The 12,655-nt window shown below is 41.3% G+C and overlaps 1 protein-coding gene across 1 annotated transcript in view; it reads left to right on the plus strand.

Annotated features, from left to right (window-relative positions):
* Positions 1-399: 399 nt before the first annotated feature.
* Tspan5 (tetraspanin 5) overlaps positions 400-12,655 on the plus strand; it is a 162,878-nt gene continuing 150,622 nt past the window's right edge. The window contains exon 1 of the mRNA XM_047566897.1: positions 400-877. Coding sequence (XP_047422853.1) covers positions 797-877 — 81 coding nt within the window. The 5' untranslated portion in view covers positions 400-796. The remainder of the gene's footprint in view (positions 878-12,655) is intronic.

Consider the following 12,655-nt stretch of genomic DNA (forward strand, 5'->3'; position numbering starts at 1 on the left):
CCGCGGAGCGACCCTCTCTCCCGCGTCCCTCCAGACCTGCGGGTTGCTACTGGTGGCAGAGAGACCTGCAGATCCTCAATCCCCGTCACTCTGCCACGCTGCTCCCAATCGGCGCGTTACCGGGGCGCCCTTCTCCTTCCCGTCTGTCTACAGTCCTCCCCATTTACCCCGCAACAGTGCAAGGGTTTCGGGGCTGGTTAACAAACCCGCGGAGAAAAAGCAGGAGGGGTGGAGAGTCGTAGAGGGAGGCGGTGGCGGTGGCTACGTGGTGTCACTGCCACTCGGGAGCGCTCCAGCCCGTGCGCGCGCGCGCTCCGCGGAGGCTCGGCGGCGGGCGGAGCTGCAGGCGGCGCGGGCGGAGGAGCCGCGGGCCCGGCGGGCGGAGCGAGCAGCGGGCGGAGCGAAGGGTGGGAGGGCGCGCGCGAGCAGGCGGGCGAGCTGCGTCTCCGCCAGCATCTGCCGCTGCCGCGTTTGTCCCAAGCCCGGGGACCGATCGCTGGACCGTCTGGCGCACGGACGTAGGCACCCGCTTTGTGCTCGGGGCCAGCTTCGGCAAGGCTAGGGTTTGCAGCGTGCTGCTTCTTGCCCGCTCGCGGCCATCCGCTCCGGCGGCCTCGGCTCGCGAGGGGCTGGAGGTGCGGGAGCCGCTTTCCGCCGGTCGGTCCCCTTGCGGCTGAACCCGGGCCGCCCGCGCCACGGCCCCGAGCCTCAGCTCCTCGTCGGGCTGCTCCGAGCAACGGTGCTCCGGGACTCCAAACTCGGGCTGCCGGGGCAAGTGTCTTCATGAACCCAGAGGATGTCCGGGAAGCACTACAAGGGTCCTGAAGTCAGTTGTTGCATCAAATACTTCATTTTTGGCTTCAATGTCATATTCTGGGTAAGTTGGAGCGCTCCTGGCATCTCAACTATTGTGGCCGATTGATTGGCGATGATTCCCCCCCGCGTTGTTTGCTGCCTTTACTTTTCGCAGCCCCTCAGGCGCTTGCAGGAGCCTGGAGAGGCATTTGCCTTCCCTTTTACCAGCTTGCGCGTTGAAGAGAGAAACATTTAAATCCTTTCTAGGAATGAGACGGGTAAAAAGAAAAACCGAGCCGGAAAGGGGACACCCAGGCCTTGGGGTGGCTTTTTAAGGGACGATAGCAGGGTTGCAGATAAAAGAAAGGGCTCGGCAATTTGAGAAACGAGCAACCACACGAATTAGATTTGCTCCCCGTGGGATATGGATGTTGGGCAGAGCGTGGTGTCATAATAGGGCAGGCTAATCGGGCAGAGCCGACCCTGAGGTCCACCTTCTAACAAGGATCTGATTGGACGAGGGCTTGGCTCCGTGTTGCCGCGGCTGGTCTGTGCCGTGCTCAGCGTGTATCTCTTTGCACCATCTCGGGCTTTGTGTAGGATGCAGATGCTGTGGTATATGGTTCTGTAATGTGAACGTAAATAACGCTTCCTGCATGCTTTTACCCCTTTCAGCTGGAAAGCGCTCCCTTTGCATAATGAACTGGCCAAGTGGGTGTATGGGGTGGACGGATTTATTTCTGTATATATCATTGTCAGGATAATAATAAGTCACCATCAACATATGTTTCAGTGTGCTCGTGCCTCACGTCCTCCTTTTTAAAGGAGCGACACAGAGCTGGTTGGGTTTTGGGAACCCTTGGAGAAATGCGAGGGAGAAGGTGTGTGAGACGTGTTTTACTGGAGAACCGAGACAGCAGATGCTTGAACACAAGATTCAAACCATGCTCTGCTTGGGACTACAGTGTGTTGTGCATCTATTGTAATTGGGTTGGGACCCTACTCTTTTGTTTTGTTTTGATTTTTGTTCCATGATCTCCTAAATGTGTTCCGCAACCAGACAAAGAGTTCTCTAGGACAAGGGGAAAACGCTGGGTTTTCCTCCCCATCTCATCTCATCCCATCCCATCCTCTTCCTCAGTGTGCAACCCCCTTCCCTTGAAAAGTAAAGATGGTGGCCATCCGGGGGTGTTCTCCAAGTTGCTGTTCAGTGTGAGGTAAACAATAATCCAACTGCTGAATCAATAATAGTCCACAGCAGTCAGAACATAGGGTGTATTTATTTGTATCTCCTTTAATTTGGCTATTTGCTATAAATATAAATATCCATGAGAATAGTTGTCAATGCAGCTCTTTATATTCTTTTTTCCCTACCACATTTTTACCAGGTTATTTTCTATTTTCTGTAGGAATGTCTTGCTTTGGTTATGTATGTTTTGTGAAAGGAAATGGAAAAGACCACTTTGTCATCTGTCCTCAGGGCTGATAAAGGTGAATAGATATATGGGCAGTTTTTTATTAGTTAACTGCATGGTTCCTATAAGCCACCCCCCCACCCATTAAACATGGTTGCAAAGATAGTGAGAATAAATTATTTTCTTTCTTTGCTTCTCTTCCCAACCCTTTCTGGAAATGTTTAGAAGTGGTAGATTGTCCTATTACTGAATAAACTATTTTGATTTTATGGGAACTTGAAACTTCTTGACTTTGAGAGGCCAGGACTGTGGAATTGAGCTGGCCTTTGCAAGGGCAGTGAGTCCAGGCCTCTCCATTCTGCTTGAACATTTCCAAAAGTTGCACATTTCAGCTACCAGGCAACAAAAAGCACCCAGGGGCTTTCTGGGCAGTTTCATAGCAGGGAGTGAAAAGGAAATAAAGGGATTTAGGCCTGTTTCTCTGACCGTTTAGTATAATTTTGTAGAGTGCACAGAGGCAAATTTAGCCCTTTCTCTGGATTATGTTGCAGCAAAACCCCTAGAATTGTGCAGAGCTTCAAAGAATTACCGAATGCTTGCATGTAGAGTTGCAGAATGGAGCCACATCTTGTCTGATTTGAAGGTCTTCATGTAGGTGGGAGGGAGTTCTGTGGGAAGCCTGGAAGCAGGCTGAGGCTGTTTCTAAACCAGCAGCCCCAGGCAGAATTGTTAAGTAGGTGCCTATTTAGGAGGGCCCTCCCCTTCCCTGCTGCCTACATGCCCTCCCCCTCCTCTCTGTGCCTTAAGCTTTTTTCTCATCTGTCCCCTCAAACTTTACCTGTCCAGCTCACTGTTCCAAAATCATTTACATTTCTCATTTTTTAGTGCTGTTCAGCAGGAAGGCATTCATGTTACTTGATTAAATTAATTTAGACTAAGATGTTAGTGACTGAATACTGGGGTTAGAGTATAGTCAGTGTGTTTTAAAAAGTTGTTCAGCTCTGATCTTTATAGTCACCAACCTGTTTGTGATGGCCAGAAACAGCTGACTCAATGCAGCTCCTGTACAACTATGAAGAAGAGACTGCTAACAGAGAGCATGGTTTCCTAGTCTTTCATTTTCACACTGACATGCTAGAATAAATCTGAAACACATTGAAGACATGTAGAGGTACAGATCTGGTAAAATAAATGGAAAATGTTGTGGCACTAGTATTGACAGTTTGCTTCTCTTACTAATCAGCAGTTAGTTAACCACCCTGTACCTCAGTTTCTCAGCTGTTAAAATGAAGGGGCTGGTTAAGTTCTGAAGTTCTCTCCAGTTATGACAAAGAATGAGTCTGTTGAGTTCTAATATGTGGGCAAAGAAAAATATAAGAGATGGGCACTAATATATAACAAATTGCATATCTTAGGACACTTGTTAATAGACTTTTTCTTTTCTGAGACTTGGCTGAAGACCAGTTTTATTACTTTCATTTCTTCCTCAAAGATCCTTTCAATTAAAAAAATACTTTTGCTAATTTCTTTGTGGTCTGTTTAGTTATTGGTATGGTATGCATGCTTCCTTTTACCCACTGTGAATCTCAAAAGTAGTCCTGTGAGTCACTAAATATATTTTTATTATTAGAATTACAGTTTCATACGTTGTCTGAATCCTTTTATATAACAGTTGTAATGATATTCTGAGTAACAAAGTCAACATCTTGTACAGATTCCTTTCTCATTAGTTTTCACAGGGTGGTAGGGAAAACCTTGTTTTCCCTATTGTATATTGGAACAACTCAAGACAGATGGAATTGATTTTCTTGAGGGTGTCACCATACTATGACATTTCTCAGAAAACCCTGAGATCTCTTTGGGGAAGGAGGTGAAAGGGGTTTTGTTTTAAAGTCAGTTCTTTTGGGGGCTGAATCTCTGTATCCTATCATCCACCTTTGATAGATGTTTTGCTTCGGACCTTGACTTTGATACTTAACTGTTTCTGGGCAAGCACATTAATCTCAATATTTAATTATTATAGCTCACAGGCTGTAATTTGGCCAAGCTCATCTGGACAGTTCTCACTTGGGGTCTCCGGTGCAGTTGCAGTGAAATGTACCTGGGGCTGAAGTTGTCTGAAGCCTCCCTGAGGTGTACTGTCCAGGTGCTCTTACCTGACCGGTAATTGGTGCTCCCTGAGGGCTCAGCCAGAGTTGTTAGCCTGAGCACCTGTAGATGGCTTCTTCTTGTCTCCAAGACTAGAAGAAGCAGCCTCCAGTCAGTTTAACTGTATTTGGAACTGCCCCAATGTCACTTTCAGTTATTCCATTAGTTAAAGGACTTAGGGAGCTTGCTCAGTTGCAGGGGATTGAAGAAATAAATTCTTCCTTTTGGTGGGGAAGTGTCAAGGTAACATTGCAGAAAGTCATATGAGTTGTAGCCATCTTTGGAAAATACAGTCTGCTTTACTGATCCTTAATTTCTTAATTATAAAGATAATATTGTCTAATGGCTTCATAGTTTTTCAAGGATTCACTAAAATAATATACTACCCAGCACAAAGTCTCAGTATTTAAGAAATGGTGAATTTCATTATTGTGTTCGGATACCATACTAGTTCTATCCTGGCCTAAAGAACTTCTAGAATGTCTTTGCATAGTACTTTGACCTCATTACTGCAAGGTGATGATGATGCTCTTAAGATCCGCCAAGAGGATGAGGAAATTGGATTGGATAGATTTTATCATGATTTATTAGAAAAGACCCCATAGATCAGTGGAAGTGTTGAACAACTTACGAGAATCTAGTCATTTTTCTGTTCTCTGCTGTACAAGGATAGAACAGCCTTGGATACTTGAGGCCAAATTTCTTTTTTGGTGTGCTTTCAAATATTACATTGTGTTACAAGTGGTGTGGTTTATCTGGAGTTGATGGCAGAATGTTGCATCTAATTTGCTTCCGCAGGGCTTAAATTCAGAGAGGAGGGAGATTTAGGGAACCTTGGGGGGGCATCAAGTAGGAAACCTTGCCTTATGATTCACTATAAATTGCAAGATGTTCTGGAATGATGATACATCAGCAGTTTATAAGTCATAATTTTTGTTTTAATTTGCTAGACATCTGTTAGCTTCGATGGCAACCATATGGGAGTCTAAATTGCCTTTTGAATTACAGGGAGATGGTAGGAAGAAAGCTAAATATGGTTATGGAAGTGTCATGTGGGAAAAGCATAAGAAAGGTATGCATACCTCAGTGCGGAAAGTAATTGAACATTGACTTGCTTGTTCTGGTCCAACCACACAGTCTGTCTGAGGTGCTGGAGCATTCTCACTTGATGGTGTACTTGAAGGTTGAAATGAAACCAAAGGGCAAAGTTGGAAAACCAAATAATATTTTCTGCCCACCATAAAACTGCCAAGGTGAGCTCATTTAGAGGGATCCCTTGGTCTTAAAAGCCATAATAATAGGTAGTCCCTGGTAAAGGTTAAAGCAATGCGCTGTTCTTTCCTTTACTCCCCAACCCCCATTTCTTTTTTTGGAGATGGGGTTTCACAATGTTGCTCAGGCTGGTCTTGAACTCTTGGGCTAACGTGATGCTCCTGCTTCAGCCTCTTACATAGTTGGAACTATAGACATGCACTGCTGCATCTGGTGCAACGTGCATTTTTAATAGAGCTTTACAATTATGATGTCTTTCTTCTAAGGGTCTTACAAGCATATTCTGATGTCTTTATGACTGACAAAAAAATTGGAGCACAGAGATGTGAGGTGATGTGGGGTGACTTTTGTGGTGTGGAAGAACCTGTCAGGGTTCATTTTTGGAGTGTTAAGTTTCCTCCATAGCTATAGCCCCAGCTTCTCAGTTTGAAACTTATTTTAGAAGATGCTTGTTATTCTAAAATAAAACATCAAGTAAGTCATTTACATCTGTTCATAATTGAAAAGCAATAAAGTTTTTGCATATCCACAATTAATACCACCCACAAACACAAAAAAAGTTAAGATGAAAACGTTCTTAAAGAATATGATAGAATGATGAATTATATGTAGTTTATTGAAAATTTATAAATGAAATTGGAGTATTAAAGATGATATTCTAGAGTCACATGTTTCTACACATAACACTTGTGACTGTCTTTCTTTTTTGTACTGGGAACTGACTGTCTTAAAATTTCTTTCTTTTTTTTTTTTTTTTTGCGATGCTGGGGATCGAACCCAGGGCCTTGTTCTTGCAAGGCAAACACTCTGCCAACTGAGCTATCTCCCCAGCCCCCTGTCTTAAAATTTCTAACTTCAGACTTCTGAGTCATACTCCTTTGGATTATAAGGGTCCTGGGTAGGGACTGACTCTCAGTCATCACATAAGCCCCATGTGTCATACACTGTCTGCCACAGTAGGTATTTAATACATGTTTGCTGCATGAATGAATTAGAGAGTCACTGGAAAGTACATAGGAATCACCTCTAACTTCCTAATCAGGGAAGCATTTTCCTCTGCAATATCCTATCAGCCTTCTCAGGATGAATCTATTTTAAATCACTTTAATCATTAGAGTATCTCATCTGTCCTCAAACTAGATCTAATCAGTTTCTCTGCAATTTCCATTCTGACTTATTGTTGATTTTTTTTTTTTGAAACACATCTCAAACCTATAGAAAAACTGCTGGTGGTACAAAGAACTTGTTTTCATACTGAATCATTTGAGATGGAGTTGCCAGCACGATGGCTCTCACACAAACATGTCAGTGTATATTTCCTATAAACTAGGATATTCTCCTAGATAACCACAGTACCACGGTCAAAGCCAGGAAGTTACTTGATATATTACCACCATCCAATCTTTAGACCTCATTTAAGTTTCCCAGTTACTCCACTAATGTCTTCTAAAGCTAAGGGATCCAGGACCGAACCACACATCATATTTAGCTATATCTTTTTAATCCCTTTCAGTTCTTCACTGTCATGATCTTGCTACTCTTGAAGATTATAAGCCAGTTATTGTGCAGCATGTCTTTCGATTTGGGTTTGTCTGCCATTTCCTCAAGCTTAGATTCGGGCTATATGTCTTTGACAGGAACAGCACAGAAGCAATGCTGTGTTCTCACTGCATCCCATCAGGTGGCAAATTTCTGTTAGTCCCATTGCTGATGATGGTCACTCGATTAAGGTGTCATCTACCAAACGTCTCCACCATATCGTTCCTTTTGTAATTTATAATATTTTGTAACAGGTTACTTTGAAACTATGTAAATAGCTCATTTCTTATCAAATTTTCCGTTCATTTATTTTTATTAGTAAGACCCTATAGCCTCCTTTTTTCATGTGTTTTCATCTGTTACTCTTATTACTTACTCTGATGTTTAAACTGGTCCTAGCCTTAGCCATTGGCAGTCCTTTCATGTTGGCTACAGTACCCATCTCATATATATATATATATATATATATATATATATATATATATATATATTTAGTTGTAGATGGACATAATACCTTATTTTATTCATTTATTTTTATGTGGTTCTGAGGATCAAACCCAGTGCCTCACACATGCTAGGCAAGTGCTCACCTCTGAGCTAAACCCCAGTCCCTACAGTACCCTTTTTACTCCCATTAGTCCTTGAGCACTTCTTTGCTTTCTGGCAAAACAAGATGTTTCCAGCGTATTTTGTAATTTACCTGTATCTTTCCTGTTGGCCATTTCTTCGAGGAGCTTTGGTACCTTTGAGTGGAGAATGGTATTTAGAAGCCAAGGTTTAGTCACTCGGTGTGCTCATTGCTATTAGGGTGTCAGTAATTCTTGGTTCTCTTAGTGGACAGAACTGTGGAATGTTAACACATATTTACATTTGTGTTTATTTCTTTATCTATCTATCTATCTATCTATATATTTAAATATATAAATATATATATTTAAAAAAAACATTTCATGGTAGTAGCTTAAATTCCTATCTGATATCATAGGGTTTAGTCTTAATTATTTTGCTTTCCATATTTATAACTGCTGCAGTTGGCAGTGAGATTCCTGGCTCCCATTATTCTTAATAAAGTTATTTGATAAACCTCCCTATATATTACCAGGCTTCAGCTACTGCCACTTTCCCTCCTCACAGAGTTGACCTTACCTGCCAGTACTCCCAACATTCCATGCCACAATCCCTCCACCCACCGCATGGACACCTCTCTTATTCTGATCTGCTGCTCTGGGCTTCCTTTGTATCGTTCCCTTATTTGTATCACTTGGTCTCACCAAAAATCTTATGTCCCTTCCCTATTGTACTTTACAATTTTAAAAATAATCATTATGTCATTCCTAAACCTTCTGTTTTCCTTCTTTAAAATCTAGTTTTTCCATATGTTTCATATAACATTTCCAGATTGTTCTTTGCCCAGGTCATGGAGCTCTGCCTGTGGTCCCATTTGGATGCACCTCCATTAATGTAGCAACCAGAATGAAACGCATTTTTCATGAGTTGTTCCAACTATTCAGAGAGCAGTGGGCTATTACTCTTGAACTCTCCCTTTATTCTCTAGGCAGAGCTGGATCTGGAGGCAGAAGCCTCTGCCGTGGGTGGGATTTGACTTTGAGTAAGTTACTCTCAGAGTAAAGAGCACCTCTCGATGTTCATCTAAAAAACTGGGAAAATAATTTTCTGCAGAGTGATTGTCCAGCATTAAATGAGATCATACTTATAAAAGTGCTTTGTAAAAGGTAAGTCTCTCAGCAAATATTAGTTCTTAGCCCAGGCTAAACTGCACATGCTTTTCCTGGCAGCCAGAACATTGTTGACTCTGGTTGAATTTCCTTCTTTCTGTCATCTATCTATCTTTTTTTCTTATAGTAGCAATTGAACTCAGGGGTGCTTTACCACTGAGCTTTATTTCCAGTCCTTTTTATTTTTTATTTTGAGACAGGATCTCACTAAGTTAGTGAGGCTGACTTTGAACTTGGGATCTTTCTGCCTTAGCCTCCCAAGTAGCTGGGATGACAGATATGCCCTACTATACTTGGCCTGGTTGAATTTCTAGTGAAATAAAACCTTCACTTCTTTTTCAAGTGAACCTCTGTTAAGTTTTTCCCTCTAGGTTAAGTGCTAATCAGAAACTCTAACCTTCAGTTAGTAATTTGAATTTAGATCAAATACTGTATATGTATCCTATTTAAATGTTTTATTTTGGCTCAGTGGTTTTTAAAATGTGTTTCCAGCTACTCTAGGCTTCCTTGAGAGTGTGTTTGTGTGTGTATATGTGTGTGGAGGGCTTATTTTGTGTGCAGGGAAAGGGTGAGCAGGTATGTCTGACCTCTTTCCTCTGGAGAAGCTTAGCCATTAGTTTTGGTATTTTGAGATACCATAAAGGATTTTTCTTGGGAAAAGTGTGTGTTAGTTAGCTTTCTGTGACTGTGATGAAAAACCTGAGGTAATTAACTTTAAATAGGAAAGGCTTATTTTGGCTTACAGTTTCAGAGGTTTCAGTCTATGGTCATTGAACCCTGTTGCTTTGGGTCTGTGGTAGCACAATACGTCATTGTGGGAGTACGCAGCAGAGAAGTACTATTCACCTCATGGTGGTCAGGAAGTAAAAAGAGAGGGAAAGTGACTAGAGTCCCAATATCCCCTTCAGGGGTACATCCTCCCCCACCCCCCATGACCTAACTTCCTCCTAGGAGTCCCACCTCTTAAAGTCTTCACTACGTCCCAGTAGAATCACAGACTGGTGACCAAACCTTTAATCCATGAACTTTAGGAAACATTTTCAAAGCATAGCAAAAGGTTCCTTCTTAAATTTAAAAAGAAAAGGAAGGAAGGAAGAAAGAAAATCATCTAGCCTTTAGATATTTTTCAATCTTGATGGCTAAGGTGTATTTTAAAAAAAATTTACTCCTTATGTGGGTTTTTATCTCTCTTCATGCATGTTAAGTCCCTCTCACTAACTTGGGGTGACTTCTGTAGGACTAGTTGCTGTTTTATCTCTTTTTATAGCTATATTAGTAGGTTAGAATACAGTTTTCCCACTATTTCAGATTCAGTGGTTCATCTAGGATGGAATTAGTGAAACTAGAGGGTTTTAAAAATTTTTTTATGTGTCTAAGCCCTGCAGGTAATTGTGGTACCCCATAAAGGTTGAGAAACTCTGGTTTGTTTTTCTTGGGAATATGTGGCTTCTGCCTTCCATTGTTCTCTGGAGGGGACATATGGGTGGTGTAGAGTGTGACAAAAGGGTGACTGATTTTACCTGAACATGAAGCTGCTGTTCTTTGCTTACAGGAAAAAAAAAAAAAAAAAAAAAAAGTGGCCTATTTAATCCCTGATGGAATTTTTTATTAATCTTAAAGCATCAGTTTATTTTTAAACCCCAAATCCCTAAAATCAAAATGAAAAACATCTCTTTAAAGAGAACTTCTTATGTTACAATTAATATACTAATAATTAGCATCATGTAGGAATTGAAACTAGTCATTCCTTTGATAGGCTCAATGAGGAACAAGACTTCCTGTCTCTGCCCTGATCATCCCGCTCTGCATACTTCAGCACTGTGGACTTGATTTATTTATTTATTTGTGGTGCTGGGAATTGGAATCTAGGGTCCAGTACATGCTAGGAAAGGACTTTATTACTAGGTTACATCCCCAGTCCTTTTTATTTTGAGACAGGCTCTTGCCAAGTTGCTCAGACTGGTCTTGAACTTGGGATTCTCCTGCCTTAGCTTCCTGAGTAGCTGAGATTCTAGGCATGCACCACCATGCTTAGCTAATACTGGACTTATTAATACAGCAAACCATCTTACCTTCAAAACATCATCCGCCCTGTTCCTGCTGCTTTTCCTTTCAGCCTTAGTTTCCCTGGATTTCCTCCCTGACCTCCAGCTCTGACTAGATTCTCTCTGCAGGGGATGGGAATGACTTTCTGAAGTTTTTGCATAAGTTGACACGGTTCTAATGCAGTGGATGGAACAGTTCTTTTCCCAGATCTAAATTTTCAGCACTATCACAAAGACAGGTGCCAGTAAAGCAAATACTGATATTTGTCAGTTTACTTTAAAAAGAAAGTTTCAGTGTACAACATTCAAGGCAGGCATAATGAGTTTCCCTGTTATTTTCTTTCTCTTTTTCTCCCTCTCCTTCCCTTTCTCTTTCCATTTTCTTTCCCTCTACCACCCTTAAAAAATTAGGTATGAATTCCTACAGTGAAGATCCTTTGAAGGAAACAAAAATTGGAATAGAAAAATCTGTATTTTTTGTTTGAGACATTTTACTGAGGCTGGCTAGCACCACTCCTAAAAAACCAAACCAAACCAAACCAAATGGACAACAGTAATGAAACCAAACCAACATGGTGTATGTGCCCTGTGGTTATCCCTATATTATCCAGTTGTACATAAAGAATTGTTAATTATGAATTACAAGGTATAGTTTTAAGACATATTATCACCAACCTTAGTAACAAAACAGTATTCGGAAATGGATGGCAAAATATTTTGGCTTTCCTCATTGAAGAGGCATAGTGATGTTCTATACCTCTTCCAGCTGCTATGTACTATTTAGATATGTGTTATAAGACATGGGGCTCTTTTACTTGTCGAAATTTCTTTTTCTAAATTACACTTGGCACTAAGGCTTGAATTTCTAAAAATCTGGAGGGAACAGCTGGTGCTCTAATAAATATTCAGGCTGGCTATTTTAATGCTTTGTACTCAATTAAGTAGTCCTAATAAAGGAGGAACACTTGACTTAAGCATTTCTCAAAGTATAATGTTTTGCTTCCAACAAAAATTTCCCCCAATGTTAATATTTCCCCCCGTAAGCAGCATTTAAACTTTTTCTTGCCAAGTAAGTAGTTCTGCTCACGGATGGTGCAATTTTTGCCCAAAGTTATTTCTCTTGTTTTAAGCTATAGTTATGTCCATGTGGCCCAGCCCTTTAACTGATGAAGGCCTCAGGTCATTGACCTTGAGGAGATTTCTTTATAAGATGCAATATTAAAGAGTGACATGAGAGCCATCACAGCTCGGGCCTTCTAGTGATCTGGTGGCAGGCAGATGGAAGAGTCTACTGTGAAGGAGTCTGGGTTTCCAGTATGTCTGGATTTTTACCTTGCACCATTTCCAGACTCATGGCTTCAGACAGGTTGCTAACCTACTCTGGTTAAGTCTTTTCCTCATCTGCAAAATGGCATGTTTAGTATAAGTATTAATATTATTTTTGGATGCTGGGGATCAAAAAACCAGGACCCCATGCATGTTAACCAAGGGCTATGCCACTAAGCTATCCGCATCCTAAGTAATATTATTAATAGCAATATTAAGACCTAACATCCATCTCAGTTAATATGTATAAACTGCTTAAAATGTTCCAAAGGTATTAGCAATATTACTCCATTTTCCTCAACATCCACCATATCTTTGGGTTGTTTTTCCTTAACTTCCTTCAGAACTATTAAAATAATCTTTCATTGTAACATATATT

Source organism: Sciurus carolinensis, chromosome 10, assembly GCF_902686445.1.
Source record: "Sciurus carolinensis chromosome 10, mSciCar1.2, whole genome shotgun sequence".
In the NCBI taxonomy this organism is placed as follows: domain Eukaryota; kingdom Metazoa; phylum Chordata; class Mammalia; order Rodentia; family Sciuridae; genus Sciurus; species Sciurus carolinensis.